General features: G+C 37.1%; 1 protein-coding gene across 3 annotated transcripts in view; it reads left to right on the plus strand.

The window, feature by feature from the left end:
• Positions 1-16,448, plus strand: part of Csde1 (cold shock domain containing E1) — a 40,594-nt gene that overhangs the window by 1,170 nt on the left and 22,976 nt on the right. For 2 of the 3 annotated variants that reach the window (XM_046458159.2, XM_046458160.2), the window contains exons 2-3: positions 8,455-8,842; positions 15,457-15,602. In XM_046458159.2, the coding sequence (XP_046314115.1) occupies positions 15,465-15,602 (138 nt within the window). In that variant the 5' untranslated portion in view covers positions 8,455-8,842; positions 15,457-15,464. The remainder of the gene's footprint in view (positions 1-8,454; positions 8,843-15,456; positions 15,603-16,448) is intronic. The other variant, XM_046458161.2, reaches the window with a different exon arrangement.

Consider the following 16,448-nt stretch of genomic DNA (forward strand, 5'->3'; position numbering starts at 1 on the left):
TAAAGATTTTCTTTAGAAACACCCAGATGGCTGCTGTCTTGTTTGACTCACAAGTGAGACAGGTAAAGCTTCCTAAAACAGACTTCTCACTGCAAAAAAAAGAATAAACGTTTTTGGGCGAGTTAATTTCCTTTTTTTGTATCTAAAATGTTTGAAAGAATGTGGTGGTCTTTTAAACAGCTTGGAGAAGGCAGAGAGGGAGGGAGATTGTCCAAAGGTTCTGTGGTTGTTAAATCTATTTCTTTGGAGAAACTAAAATTTTATTAGGCTGATGTGAACTGGCTGTTTGCAGCAGGGCTACCAACCTGCTTTTTTAAAATGTAGGTTCCAAATTATAACCACTAATACAAGCTACTCTGCAAAATGCTGATTTTCATTTTGAATTACAAGAAGGTGCATCCTCAGTACATTGAGTGGTGATTTAATACGCTGGTGTGGATAAGTAGAGGATTTATATACTTGTACACATATACCAGAGTTATAAAATATAGATAACTAATCTTCTTTTAGTTCTAGAACCGAAATGAAAGAGATGGTAGTAGTTTGGTTTTGCAGCTGCTCTGGATGTTTACCGTGGAGATGAGTATTTATAGCAGCTGAGTTGAAAAGTAAAGTATTTGAGACACAGAAGATAGGTTTTCTTCTTTTGTAAATAAGGTCTGACTTACCAAGTGTGACCTTTAAAGAGTGTGGTTGAAAATTCTGGTAATTTCCTGGCGAATGAAAATTGTGTAAAAGCTGATATGTTTTTGTTTTATCCCACCCATTTCCCCTTCCTCCCATCTAATGACACCTCACAGAATTATACCTTTTCTGTTTAATTTGTGGTTAGATATACATTTACTGTTTTCATCACTTTTAAGTGCGCAGTTCAGTGGCATTGAGTATATTCTCATGGCAGTGAAGGCCATGCTTTTTAACAAGGTAGTTGAAACACAGAAATTCCTTTTGGATAGGTTTTTTTGTTTTGTTTTGTTTTTTGGTGCTGAGTATTGAACCAGGGGGAGATTTACCTGAACCACATCCTCTGCACTTTGGGGACCTTTTTTTTTTTTCTTTCCATTTTGAGGCAAGCTCCCTAAATTGCTGAGCTGCATGGCAATTCTACCTCAGCCTCCTGATGATGAATTTTTGAGGAGTTGGAGTTTGGGGACTATATTGACAAATGAAAATTTTTAAAAACCTTGATCTTATTAAATATACAAAGATTTGATGTGCCTTCTTAGCTTTGTCTTCCAAAAACAAGGGGGAGAACCACTTTTGAGATTTTTAACTCAAACTGTCTTAAGGAAAGTTCATAAAAACATTTAGAATGTTATGTTAAAGAATTAACACAGCTGCTAGTGGAGGCTGCCCTCACTAGTAATCCCAGCAGTTCTGGAGGCTGAGGCAGGAGGATCAGGAGTTCAAAGTCAGCCTTAGCACAAGAGAAGGGCTAAGCAACTCAGTGAGACCCTGTCTTTAAAAATAGGGCTGGGCTGGGATGGGATGGGATGGGATTGGATTGGATTGTGGCTCAGCCGTAGAGTGCGCTCTAGCACATGTGAGGCCCTGGGTTCAATCCTCAGCACCACATAAAAATAAATAAAATAAATCATTAAAAAAAAATAGGGCTGGGGATGTGGCTGAGTGGTGAGTGCCCCTGAGTTCAATCCTGGGTAAGCCCCCCCCCAAAAAAAAAAAAAATTTCTACAGCTAGAAAAACTTTCGTAAGATTTCCTAACTAGAATGTTTCAAGTGTGGAATGTGGAAATGAAACTTGTGGAAGTTTTTGTTTTTTCTTGAATCCCATCGTTGATGTTAAATTCCTTTTTGTCCAATCAGGATTTAAGTAATTCCTTTATCTTAATAATTAGAATGTTTTCTCATTGGGGATGGGGTTCCAGGAATTGAAAGTAGGGACACTCAACCTTTTGAGCCCCTGGGATTATAGGCATGCACCAGAATGTTTTCTACTTGCATGTGAATACCTGGTTAAAAATAAAACAATACAAAAAATTAAAAATACGACCTTTATGCTGAGGTAAAATGTTAACGGGAAGTTGAAAATAAATTGATCAGCAGTTTTTCATTTTCACTTTGCACAGATATACTATCCTTTTATTTTCACCTGTAGCCAGTACATAACCAGTTATTTGCATTTCTGCTTCCCCAATTTAGTTAACTACTAGCTCCTGTGACCAATATGTCTCCTTTTACTACAGAAAATCTTTGCCTCATAGCCTTACTTTTGCTAATGCAGCATGCTTTTGTTTTTTTTTAATAATCCTCAGGTTAGCGCATATCAATCACTTAAAATATGATTTGTCAGAATGGAAGTATGCTGTAGTTTAAAATAACAGATTTCAAGGAATGAAAATGTTTCTTAAATTGAGTACACATGGACAGTGATAGCACTTTGGATATAATTGGTTAAAGACATTTAATTATAATTATTTATGATTATTGTTTTGAGAATTGAATCCAGAGGATACATCTGAGCTACATCTCCAGCGGCTCTGCGTCCCCCCACCCCCGCTTTTTATTTATTTTATTTTATTTTTTTTAAGACAGGATCTCCTTAAGTTGCTAAGCTGGCCTCTAACTGTGGTCCTTCTTCCCCAGTCTTACAAGTTGCTGAGATTACAGGTGTACACCACTGCGTCTCACTTAAAATTAATTTCATCTGTTTATTTTGACTTTAATATGGCTACCAGAAAAATTTTAAAAGTTGAGTGTAACTTGCAATAAATTTTTGTTAGACAACACATTGGTTTGTTTGTTTGTTTTTGTTTTTTGTACCTGGATTGAACCCAGGGGTGCTTAACCACTGAGCCACATCCCTAGACCTTTTAAAGACAGGGTCTCCCTAGGGCCTCACTAAGTTGCTGAGGTTGGACTCAAACTTGGAATCCTCCTGCCTCAGCCTTATGAGTTGCTGGGATTACAGACATGCACCACTGTGCTTGGCCAACACATTGTTTTCTAATGTGGAGCATTTCTTAAGCTTCAAGAACACCACTGGCATTTGTCCTCTACTTCAGGCATACTGAATATAACAGTAGTTAAGTGATAGATACATTATTTTAAATCTTAATCTCTCTTCAGGTAATAATTCACTATGGTCGTTACTACTAAATGTATACAAAAGGCTAGCTCTGCATTGATTTGATTCGTATATTTTCACTCAGTGGATGACAACTTAGATTTTTTTATATGTATATTTATTTTGTTGTTGTTGTAGTTGGACACAATACCTTTATTTCACTTATTCATTTTTATGTGATGCTGAGGATCGGACCCAGGGTCTTGAATGTGCAAGGCAAGCACTCTACCGCTGAGCCACAACTCCAGCCCCTAGATTGTTTTAATTGGCTAAACTTTGTATACCTTAGATTCTGAAGTAGAAATGAATTAAAACCTATTAAGTGTTATGCTTGATGTGATGCAGGTTAATGCATCAAGGAATATGAACTATGAAGGCAAGAGTATTAGTTATAACCCCCCCCCCATTAAATTTGTGTGTGTGTGTATTATACACAGGGGCTCCCTACCAATGACCTACATCCCCAGCCCCCCCCCCCCTTTTTTTTTGAGACAGGTTCTCACTAATCTGTTTAGGCTGGCCTTGAACTTTTGATCCTTCTGCCTCAGCCTCCTGAGTTGCTGGGATTAGAGGCATATATCTCTGTGTCCATCTGAAAAATATAAATATGGTGCTCAGTGAAATGCCAGTCAAGGGAGAACTTGACCTACTTGGGCCTTTGCATTTCTACAAAAGAAGAAGATACTCAAATGGGTTAGGTGGGGAGATTTGTAGTCTAGTTCAGCCTTTCATTAACAGTCCCCACAAGTGAGTACTGTCATGTCTTTAGAATAATTTGCTAAAATAATATATGTGATAGTGTAATACTTCCCTCTGACCCCTGGTATTGAGGGTGGAACTCGGGGATTCTTTACCACTGCATCTCCACCGCTTTTTATTATTTTGAGACCAGGTCTCCCTAGGGTGCTGAGGTTGTCCTTGAACTTATGCTTCTGCCTCAGCCTCCAGAGTCAATGGATTACTGGTGTGCATCACCGCACCTGTGTAATATATTTTAGATGGATTTCCTGATCCATGAATATATTCACTCATCATGTATTCGTGCCTGCTATAATCCCTAGTTTCTGCTAGGCCTTTGAAATAAACCAGCTAAGGAAGCTGGTAAATAAAAAAACAGGTGGTGATAATTTTAAGCCAGGTGCCATACAAAATAATCATTTGGATTAAGATTAAGAAATTAGCTTTACCTCCTGAAACAATGTGACATTGATAATAATGTTGCTATTTCCATGTTGAGCAAAGTGAAAAGGAGTTAACTGCTTAGCAATCAGGAAGACTCTTCAGTTGTTCCCTGCTATTTCTGTGTGCTTTCTGGTTTTTGTTTGGTGGTGTTTGTTTTGAGGCAGGGTCTCACTGTTTTTCCCAGGCTGACTTCAAACTTGAAATCTTATGCCTCAGCCTCCCACGTAGCTGGAATTACAGGCTACTTGGCCACTATGTAAGATTATTCCCTACTCTTCACTGTCTAACTTTGGAGGGGATGAAGGGCAATCCATTTATGTTGAGAGTATGAAGGCAAAGGAAGTTGTCAGTATACCGCTGATAGAAGGGTTTTGTTTGTTTGTTTCATATTGGGGATTGAACTCGGGGGCACTTGACCACTGAGCCATATCCCCAGCCCTATTTTGTATTTTATTTAGAGACATGGTCTCACTGAGTTGCTTGGTGCCTTGCCTTTGCTGAGGCTGGCTTTGAACTCACTTCATGAACCTCCTGCTTCAGCCTCCCAGGCCGATGGGATTACAGGTGTCTGCCACCACACCCTGCTAAAAGTTAATAATTTGATATGAGTGGTTACCAATTTTATTTAAAGGCCTTTACCAATACCTTGAAGTTCTTCAATGTTAATTTGATTGAAGAACATTTAGTTAACTATAAAAATCTCATAGCTATTCCCCATGTGATGACACGCGCCTATAATCCCAGCTACTCCAGAGACTAGGATAGGAGGTTGCAAGTTCTCAGCCAACCTAAGCAATTTAGTGAAACCTGTCTCAAAATAAAATGAGCAGGAGCTATAGCTCAGAGATAAACATCACTGGGTTCCATTCCTAATATTGTATCTTCCCCATAAAGAAATCTTATGGCTGTAAAGATATTAATTTAGCACTCAATTATTGGTGATTGGCCCTGCACATTTTAGGCTCAACAAGTTTCTTATTTGTGTTACTAGATGACAAGCTTGGTAGTTTAATATACAACACTCTAGATTGGGTTAATGCAGTTCAAGGGTTTTTTGGGGGGTGGGCGGGTGCTGAAAATTGAACTCAGGACCTTGCTTTCGAGGCAAGCACTCTACCACTGAGCTATATCCCCAACCTCAGTTCAAGTCTTAAATGATCCCCCCCCCCCTTTGTATTAGTTGAATCCAGGGTGCTTTACCACTAACTACACTCCCAGCACTTTTTTTGTTGTTGTTTGTTTTTAATTTTCAGACAGTCTCGATAAGTAGCTGAGGTTCTTGCTAAATTACTGGGGCCAGCCTTGAATTGCCAATCCTCTTGCTGTAGCCTCCTGAGTCACTAGGAATACAAGCATGCACCATGGCGCCCAGCCCTTTTTATTTTATTTTTATTTTTTTATCTGAGAGAGTCTCATTAGGTTACTTAGGGTTTTGCCAAATTACTAGGCTGGCCTCAAATTGTGTTCCTCCTGCAATGGTCTCCTGACTTGCTGGATTTATAGGCTTGTGCTACCATGCCTGACAAATTATTTCTTTTGACATTTTTTTCCTGTAATACACCCAGTCTTGTCTTAAATAGTTCCTTGGAAACTAAGGTATTAAGATAAAATCTCTATATCAGGCCTACATTTTTAAAAGAAGAGATTATTTGTTTTGTTTGGTATTGGGGATTGAATCTAGGGCACTCCATCACTGAGCTATGTCCCCAGCCTTATGGTTTGGTTTGTTTTGTTTCGTTTGTTTTTTAAGAGACAGGTTCTGGTTAAGTTGCTGAGAATTAACCTGAAACTTGCCTTCTTCCTTTCTCAGCCTCCTTAGTTGCTGGAATGTACCACCACATCCGGCTGAGATGCTTTTGCTTTCTTTCTTTCTTTCTTTCTTTTTTTTTTTTTTTTTTTTTTAATAGTTTACTTTTTAACGTGGTGCTGAGGATCCAGCCCAGTGCCTCACACATGGTAGGCAAGTGTTCTACCACTGAGCCGCAACCCCAGCCCTGAGATTATTTCTTGATTGGATAATTAAGACTTCATTTAACACTGATAGAACTATTTACATTAAATTGTGGTGTCCTTTGTCCTATTATGGGTTAATTGCCTTTTTACTTTATTAGTTTCTGTTGTGTAGCAGTGGGTTATACGCTAAAAGAATCAGTGATAGAGAAATAAGCTTTGGTTTGCCTCTCAGAAATTTGAAATATAGGAGTTAGAGATGTTGAGTACTAGAACACATGCCTAGTAAGTTCGAGCCCAGTAATCAGAACAAGGTACATAAACTTGAAATAAAGTGTAGAATGATTTGGTACCAAAAAATTGATGTAGGCACTGCATATTGCTGTCTCTCTTAGTAGGAGTTAAGAAAAAGGTAATGAGTCTGTGCTGGAATGGTCAAGAAAGGTCTTGTCATCTTGAAGATGGCAAAATTATGTTCTTTATGGAAAGATACATTTGAGTAAAGAAAAAGTTCAGGAATATTTCAAGAGTTGTGTTTAAGGATTGGGGGAAAAAGTAAACCTATCTAGGAGAACTGGAAAACAGCAGAAAGTTAAAATGGAAGCTGGTTATTATGGCACATGCCTGTAATCTCCGCAACTCAGGAGGCTAAGGCAAGAAGATCCCAAGTTCCAGGTCAGCCTTAGCTACTCAGGCCCTGTCTCAAAGAAAAAGGGAAAGGTATAAGACACACCTTGGTGTGAACCACCATACCCAGCCTCCTAATAGTCATTCTTATTTCTGGTTTTTAAAACGAATATGATATCCATCTCTCAGCATGTCCACCTTTTTCTTCTTCCTGTGTAAATCAACTTAGTTGCTGGGCTTGGTGGCCCACTCCTGTAATCCCAGCTACTTGGGAGGCTCAAGTGGCTGGAGGATCATTTGAATTTAGGAGTTTTAGTCCAGCCTGGCAACGTTTAAAACAAATTTTTTTCCGAACTCTCTTGGCCCATGCCTGTAATCCCAGCAATTTGAGAAGCTGAGGCAGGAGGATTGCAAGTTCAAGACCAGCCTCAGCAACTTAGCAAGATCCTGTCTCAAAATAAAAAGAGTTGGGGATACGGCTCAGTGGTTAAGTGCCCCTGGGTCTAATCCCCAAACCAAAAAAAAAAAACACTTTTTTTTTTTTTTCCAGTTAACAGAACTGTTAACACTGAGTCGATGCAAAATAATCATAATTTTATAAATATCACAAAGCAGAATTTGGTGATTTTTACTTACAATTATATTTTTTGTGAACATTTCTCATCTACTTACTGCAACAACTTAGATCTGAGATTTGCTTCCTTCAATAAATCATCTGCAGTAGGAGTTCAAGACTTATTACCACTTTTACAAAGAACTAAGGCGGTTTCTTGTTAACATCAAGTTGAAATGTTTTATATTCTGACTTGACTACACCTGTCACACAACATATCTATTTCACTTTGACCCAATCCACTGTTCTAGCCCAGCTAGTCTATTGATTTCCTCTGAAACAAGCCATACTTGTTGCTGTAGTCATTCAAAAGAAAACTTTACTTAGTACCAGTCTTAATAATAATAATAATTATTATTATTATTATTATTATTTAACACATTGCCCCTGCTCTCAAGGAACTTAGAATTTAGTGGCATATTCTGGATTGGCATATGTGGTATTTTGTCCCTAGAATACTCAGCTATTTATTCTCTCCTAGAATTCTGCTTGGTTTTCCAAGTTCAAATTTTATGCCTTCTTTATGCTCACCATGTTGTTTTGATGCTCACACAGTTGTGAACAAACTATTTTTAGTATATGATATGTAGGTACCCAAATATTAGATAAGCAAAATAATTTTGGGTATTTTAATCCTGTATTCTGGCTCTTCTCAGCAAGATTGTAGGCTCTAATGGGAGGAAGTTCTTTTGTATTTTCAGAAAACCTAATACAGTGCTAGTTGCTTATAAAGTGATCTGTATTAAATTAAATATTATGCTATGTAACTTCCAGCTTACATGCAAGTGGGAAGTTAAGGACAGACTGTGGAATAACTTGACATCTTGGGTATGTGATGCCAGAGAAGGAAGTAATCATTATTTGAACAATTCCAAGTTTCCTAAATTATTTGCTTGACCAGTGATTCTATGTTAATGAGGTTTGCCTTGCTTCCTGTTCTGTTACTGATCCTTTTGTGTATATTATACTTAAAGTCTTCATTTTTTTTTGCCTCTAGTATGAAGTGTAACAGAACAGACTTTACCACCTGAAACTGCTGCTTCAAGTTCAGATCAGGCAAGGAACAAACCTCGTAACAACCAACAAGACCAAAGAAGAGTACACTTAAGTTGAAGACACAACACTTGATCTGAAACAAGAAGTTTGTGCCTACTCAACAGCTTTGAAAGAGCACTTCCCAACGCTGCTAGTAGTCTTTGTTTTCTTCAGTGCTGTACTGTGAGATTGCCCGGTGCAGCAGCAGTTGTATTCTTTATTAGCTTGGTAGATCATTTTCTCTCGCTCTTTTTTTTTAATACTAGCAACTTTCATCCTTTGAAACGTGTGCTGAAAAAGAAGAATCAGCAAATACTACTGAAAGTGCAATATTTGATTATCACTGCGAGGTAGGTTTCTGTAATTCTGGATTCTGTAATTATTGTTCAAAACAATACATGTGTCTTTTTATAGTATTGTGGATTGAATCCAGGGACACCCCAGTACTGAGCTATAGCCGCCACCCTTTTTATTTATTATTTTGACACAGGGTCTTGCTCAGTTGCCCAGTTGGACTTGAACTTGAGATCCTCTTGCCTCAGGCTCCCAAATCACTGGGATTATAGGCATGTGCCAATGTGTCCAGCCCAAATATAAAATCTTAATTTTTTTGTAAAACTTATTTTGTGAGTATTTTTAGAATTTAATATTTTCTAAATTATCTAGTATGAAAATAGTAACATTTATTTATGGTCTCTTATTAGGCCAGGACAGTATTTATGACCAAAACTGATTTGGTACAAAAGATTATATTGATACATGCTCAACTCTTGACTTATTGGTCTCATAGAGAAGTTCCACATGTACTACTTTAAAACTTTTCATCAGTCATGGTGGTGCACACCTGTAATCCCAGTGGCTTGGGAGGCTGAGGCAGGAGGCTCACAGGTTCAAAGCCAGCCTCAAAAACTAAGCTAGGCTATAAGCAGCCTAGTGAGACCCTGTCTCCAAAGAAGTGCTGGGGATGTGGTTCAGTGGTTAAGCGCCCTTGGGTTCAATACCTGGTTACCCCTGTTTTCACAATACATTTCTAATTTCAAAAAGGTCCCAACTAAATGTTCCTATTCTTGTGAACAACAAAGATTGGTCAACTGGATAGACTAAGTCCATTATCTAGGCTTATCTTTATGTTTAAATGATACCCAGAAGGCTTCAAGTAGAAATGTCCATTGTATTCTTTATGTAGGGGTCTTTGGAACTTAGGTGATACTTGGTATTAGCATCTCCATTTCCTTCTCCCCATCCTTTAAAATGTTGTTAGCTTCGTGAAGAAGGAAATTTGTTTTGCATCCAATACTTAATGCTGCCATTAGCTACATATTTAGTACATATTTATTAATGAATGATTATCATGCTTACTATATTGTTAGGTATTGCTGATGCTGGAATATGATAATGAATAGAGACTGGGGATGCAACTTAGTGGTAGAGCACTTATCTAGCAGGCATGGAGCTCTAGGTTCAATCCCCAGTACCACCAAAATACAATGAATGAACAAGACAATAATGGACTTATGATTTAGAGCAATTTATTACAAAGTGTCAGTTAATGTAGGCTAAAGAGAAAATGTGAAGAGAATAACTGGAGCAGTTTTCTCAAGAGGGAAAGACATTTGAAGATGAGTAACACTTTATTAATAGGGTGTCTTATAGAGGTAACAAAATTAATAGATTCAGGGAGATCTGAAAGCACATAGTGTATATTGAATAGTCCAGTAATGAACAGAGTAGAAAATGCAGTTTTATGGCATGGAGAGAGTAACTGGAAGAGGAGCCTTCTTGGAGTCAGGTTCTGAAGGGTTCAGGGTATGTGACATTCTTCTGTAGGAGAGGCATCACAAGGGCTTAATGGATTTTGTTTTTCAGAAGTGAGATAGCTTTATTACTTTAGATTTGAAAATAATGTATTCACTTGAGGGATAGGTTAAAGATTGAGAAGACTACAAAAGATAAAAGCTGGTGTATAAATGGAGAAATAAGCATTAGATGTTTTTAATGGTAAAAGTAAACATTTGGTACCATTTAAATGTGAAGATAAGCCTATAGAGAATCCTGTTGGCCACACGTTGTTGTTCATAGGAATAGGAACATTTAGTTGGGACCTTTTTGAAATTAGAAATGGTGGCACATGCCTGTAATCGTAGTGACTTAAGAGGCTGAGGTAGGAGAATGGCAAGTTTGAAGTCAGCCTGAGCAACTTAGCAAGGCCCCATTTAAAAATAAAATGGAATAGGGATGTACTTCAATGATAGAGCACTAGCCTAGCAGGTTCAGTCACAAGTATCAAAAAATAAATAAATATATTGTGAAAATCTATTGTTTTCATTAGATTGTTATCTGAAGTTGAAGAAAATATGTAAGGCCTAAATGTTAAAGAATGACTATCTTTAAAGGGTAGGCTTGTGGAGAGCAATTTTTTTTAAAATCAAGTTTATAGATTTTCTGAAATGGGTAGAAATAAAGGCTTGGAATTCAGAAAGGAGTCATCAGTGGTAAAGGAAGGAGTACCATGAAGAGAACATTAAAAATAGTAGTGAAGAGAGAAACACCAAAGAATATAATTTCAAGGAGAAGTTCTTGATAAAAATGCTGCAGAGGTCAATGAATGAAAACTGTAAAGATTGTTCTCATAAAAGTTAAATTTTCAAGAGGTGCTCAGGCCTTTATGTCTAATTTATGTCCAAAGGTTGTGTGATAGTATTAAAAATCTTATTGTGGACCAGAATTACTCCTTTAACAAACAACTGAAAACAACCAATAGTAGCAATTAATTGAAATTATTTCCATAAATAGACAACGCATTTTGAGAGAATTCTTAATATTATTTAGTTTTTGTTCGTTTCTATCTCATCTGATTTTTAAAAAATAATATTTAAGACATGCTGGGCACAGTGGTGCATGCCTATAGTCCCAATGGCTCAGTAGACTGAGGCAGGAGGATCACATGTTCAAAGCCAGCCTCAACAATTTAACAAGGCCATAGAGCTCAGTGAGACTTTGTCTCTAAATAAAAATTTAAAAGGGGCTGAGGATGTGGCTCAGTGGCTAAGCACCCTGAGTTCAATCCCCAGTACCCCCCCCCCTGAAAAAAGTGATTTCTGTTGAATCTGTTGGGTTAGGTGAGGAAGATAGTGCAAATTGAAACTAGAAACTAAGGCTCCCATAGTTAGAAATGATTTTTGTTTAGCCTAGTCTTTGTATTCTAAATATTAGTTTGGCACATGAACATGTTTAATGTATAAATACACCATATGCACCCATCACTGCAATCAAGGTAGGGGACTGACCCCAAAACATACTCTGTACAGTTGTGAAATATTCCAGTTGAAATGAATGTGGCTGAGGAAACAGATTTGATAATGTAATAGAACCCCAGATTTTTTTTTTTTGAGAGAGAGATTTTTTTTTTAATATTTATTTTTTAGTTATCAGCGGACACAACATCTTTGTTTGTATGTGGTGCTGAGGCTCAAACCTGGGCCGCATGCATGCCAGGCATGTGCGCTACCGCTTGAGCCACATCCCCAGCCCCTAGAACCCCAGATTTTAAAGGGTATTTTTGTAAAATTATTAAAAGTAGTACATAATTAGGAAGGAATGAATATGTGAGTGGAATTAGCCCTAACTGGCAAGAAAGAATAATAGACTTATTGAAGTTTGTTTGGTATATGAATATAGGCATGAATTGGTGAGGGATTTGATCAAAATAGTCTAAAGTTGACCAAAGGAAAGCAAAACGAGGAAATACTGTTATGCTTCTAGCTTTCTTCTGCAGAGAAACTAGTTTCTTCAACACTGAAGCTTCAGATGAATGAGAACAGAGTAATTTTTAGCTAGTTGCTAGGGGTATGATAATAGTTAATAGAGCCCGTGACCAGAAGCTATAAATGTCCTGATTTTTCAGTTAACAGAACTATGGAGCTTGCTATCTATTCCTAGCACAAATCCAGGAGCCACTGAATTAAAAAAAAAGAAGAAAGAGAAAGAAAGAAATACTGGGGATTAAACCCAGTGACACTTTACCACTGAGTTGAATTTCTAGCCCTTTATGTGTGTATGTGTGTATGTTTGGGTACTGGTATGTTTGAACCCAGGGATGCCTTGCCATTGAGTTACATCCCAAACTCTGCCTCTCCCCCTCCTTTTTTGAGACAGGGTCTCATTAAGTTGCATAGGGCCTCAGTAAATTGCTGAGGCTGGCCTCAAACTTAAATCCTCCTGCCTCAGCCTGTTTAGTCACTGAGATTACTGGCATGTGCCACTGCAGATGGTACCAACCCCCTTTTTTGAGTGTCTTTATCATTAATTATTGTACTAGGCATTGAAACCAGGGGCAGTTTCCCACTGAGCCGCATACCCAGCCCTTTTATTTTTATTTATTTATTTTGAGACAGGCTCTTGCTTAGTTGCTGAAGCTGGCCTCATATTTACAGTTCTCCTGCCTCAGCCTACCAAGTTGCTGGGATTATAGGTGTGTACCACCACACCCAGCTGAGTGCCTTTATCTTAATATTTTATAAATAAGGATCTGTTACTAAGCTGTCTACTTTGTCCATTTGCCTTCTACTTTGATGTATATGTTTTTGTAGTAATTTTCATTTTGTGTAATAGTACTTCTTAAAAGGCTTTTGGTGGTGGTCCTGGTGAAGAAATAGTTTATAATGCCATAAAAATATAGTTCAGCCAAATTACTAGGTATTTGAAAAGATGTTGTATCTAAAATTGTTTTGAGTTGTATAGTCTTTCCCTTTGAAAGAAAAATAGAAACCTCCAAATGGACAAAGACTAGGGAAAGACGGTTTGAGTTAACAAAAGACTCTAGGAGAAGGGGGAAATTCTTTTTCAACTGTATTTTGGTACATTGAGGGATAAGATTACATCCTAGATTCTAATGCCTTTTTGGGAAACAAGTCTTTAGAAGGAAATGCTAGCCCTGATCTTTTCTTACTCTAGTTGATTTTTCCCTGTTGAGAAAAACAGGATTACTCTCTCTTACCTATAAGAGGACCTGAGAATGTGTTTTTTGCCAACTTTCTGATTTTGATGTTACAGAGCTTACCAATATTTTCCTATTTGTATAAAAGAACTATAGTTTAAACATGAAAGAAGCACTGTTTGAAAGTCGTGATCTCAATCAGTGATGGAGAAAAATGATTCTTGAATTACTTTTATATTGTTTGTTAAAAACATGTATTGTCTATATTTGTAAGTTGTATAACTATGTTTGTATTGTAAAACATAGTGGTCCAAATAAAGAGCATAAATAAGAAATAAGCAGTATTCTGAAAGTAGTTTGCCTGTTAAGAGTGCAGAAATATTTCATATTCACTAGGTATGCCATGTTCCAGATGCTTAGGTTTTTAAATATTTAGTTTTAAAAGAACTATCCTCTCCTGAATTTATATCTTGGGGGACAATCTACATGTGTTATGTTTTATTACAATTGATGTGTTTAGCATAGTCTTTTTAAAAATATTTATTTTCTTGTAGTTGCACACAATACCTTTATTTTATTTATTTATATGTGGTGCTGAGGATTGAACCCAGGGCCTTGCACGTGCTAGGCGAGCACTCTACTGCTGAGTCACAGCCCCAGCCCATAGCATAATCTTTTTTAGAAAATATTTTTAGTTGTAGATGGACACAACAATACCTTTTTTATTTTTATGTGGTGCTGAGGATTGAACTCAGTGCCTCACATGTGCTAGGCTAGTGCTCTACCACAGAGCTACAACCCCAACTCCATAGCAGTCTTGATTTTAACTTTTTGGCACACTTGTCATATATTATTTAGAAAGTCTTTTTTTTTTTTTCCCCCTATCCTGGCATGGTGATGCATCCTATAATCCTAACTACTCAGACTTAGGCAAGAGGATCACAAGTTCAAGGCCCACATGGGCACCTTCGTAAGACCCTATCTTAAAAGGGATTAGAGATATACCCCAGTGGTGAAGTGCCCTGGTTTTAATCCCCAGTATCATAATAAAGTTATTTCTTCCATCACATGAAGGTTGAATAACTAGTATAAGAAATAGAGCTGTCAACTCCTATGCTCTTTGCCTGTGCTTGCCTTATCTTTTATCTAAGGTTCTTTTGCAGAAATATTTTTCAGCTATTTTTCCATTTGCAAGCTTGGTAACTAAATTTGTATGCTCACTCCTTTTGGCATATTGAAACTGTAATGTGCCAAGAACAAATGAATGAGAACTTCATTGTCAACCTGTTATGGACTCTTCTAAAAGCTTTTTCCTCAGAATAACTAGGGCCAGAGAATGTAGTGCAGTGATAAGAGCACCCCTGGGTTCAATCCCCAGTACTTCAAATTAACAACAACAATAACAAAGTTACTGGATGTTAAATTGGATTGAATAGTCTCCAGCAATCACCAGAAAGTTCTGTTCTGGGTTTTTTTGTTGTTTTCCAGAGACTGAGCTTTAAAGCTCAGTCTGAACTACATCCCCAGTCTTTTTTATCTTTTATTTTGAGACAGGGTCCACTAATTGGTATTGAACTTGAAATCATCCTGTTTCAGTCTCCCTAGTCATAGTGTTTACCAGTGTACGCCTGGTGCCTGGCTAGAAAATGGGTTTGTTTTTGGTTTTGTACTGAGTATTAAACGCAGAGGCACTTAACCACTGAGCCACAGCCCTTTTCATTTTTTGAGACAGGGTCTCATTAAATTGCTGAGGTTGGCCTCAGCCTCCTGCATTGCTGGGATTAGAGGAGAGCCACCATGCCCAGCTACAAAGTTCTTAATGATATTTAAAAATTGTAGATAACATGAGATAGAGATTGTTTTAGGGGCTTTGAAAGTACATTTTAATTTGATCTTTTAATGTTGTTTATTACAATATGAATAAGTATACTATATTTTACTGAGCTAACCCAAGTGTAAAAAAATTGAATGTCAAAATGTATTATTGTTATTAATCATAGTTATAAACATTATCTTATGTCACCACAGCATTTGAGATGGAGAATGTATTTACTATGTCATCAGATCCTCATCCCCCTCCTGCAGCTCCTCCTTTACTTTCTTTACCTTTATCTTCATCTTCTACCTCATCTGGAACTAAAAAACAAAAGAGGACCCCCGTGTATCAGAGATCTGTAAGTCAGGAAAGAAGCAGTTGCAGCTTGTCTGCTTTTTGTTAAGAGCATGACTCAGGTGGGCCACTCAGTATGGTTGTAATGGCCTTAAACTCACTAACTTCCCTAAATATCTTCACCTGGAATCTGGAAAGATAACTGCTGCATGTCCAAGATTCAGAAGCATTGGTATCACCTTGGATTTTGTTAGAAATAGAATACCTCAAATCCCTACTGAATCTACTTTTGTATTTTAACAAGATTGCCAAGCCTTGTTTAGAACCCATGCTGTGAAGGTAGACCTTCTTAGTTTGAAACATTTACCATTTGATTTTGGCAAGTCGTTTAAGTTCTCTGCATCTGTTTCCTCACTGGTAAAGTAGAGATAATATAATATTACTTTCTCATGGACTTTTGTCAAAATCAAGTTAATACATGTCAAACAGAAAAGTGGCTAGCATGGAAGAACTTAACAGCTTACAAGTATGGTGGCTTTGATTTAATTTGACCAACCCACATACTGTTTAATTGCTTTCTAGAATTTTAATCATCCTCTTTTTCCTAGTGAAAGTGTATCCATTTTATTAATGATACCCAACATTTCGCTTAAAGTTCTTATCAAATTTTAATGCAAGGATCTAAAAATAATTAAAGACTTAAAGATGTTGCTGCTATTGTAAATTTTACATTTAGCCTTGTTAAAGAGTTTGCTGTTTTACATCTCATTTAGAAATTTATACAGGTTTACTAAAAGTAAATTAAAATAGCCAATGAAATATACAAAGTGATAGTATTTAATGACCTGAACAGATTCCATTATATTGCATTTAAGTAGCTCCTTTTTCAATAAAGAATATTTTCTTTTTC

Source organism: Marmota monax, unplaced genomic scaffold (genome assembly GCF_021218885.2).
Source record: "Marmota monax isolate L192 unplaced genomic scaffold, Marmota_monax_Labrador192_F-V1.1 WCK01_AAM20220418_F8-fsc00087, whole genome shotgun sequence".
Classification (NCBI taxonomy): domain Eukaryota; kingdom Metazoa; phylum Chordata; class Mammalia; order Rodentia; family Sciuridae; genus Marmota; species Marmota monax.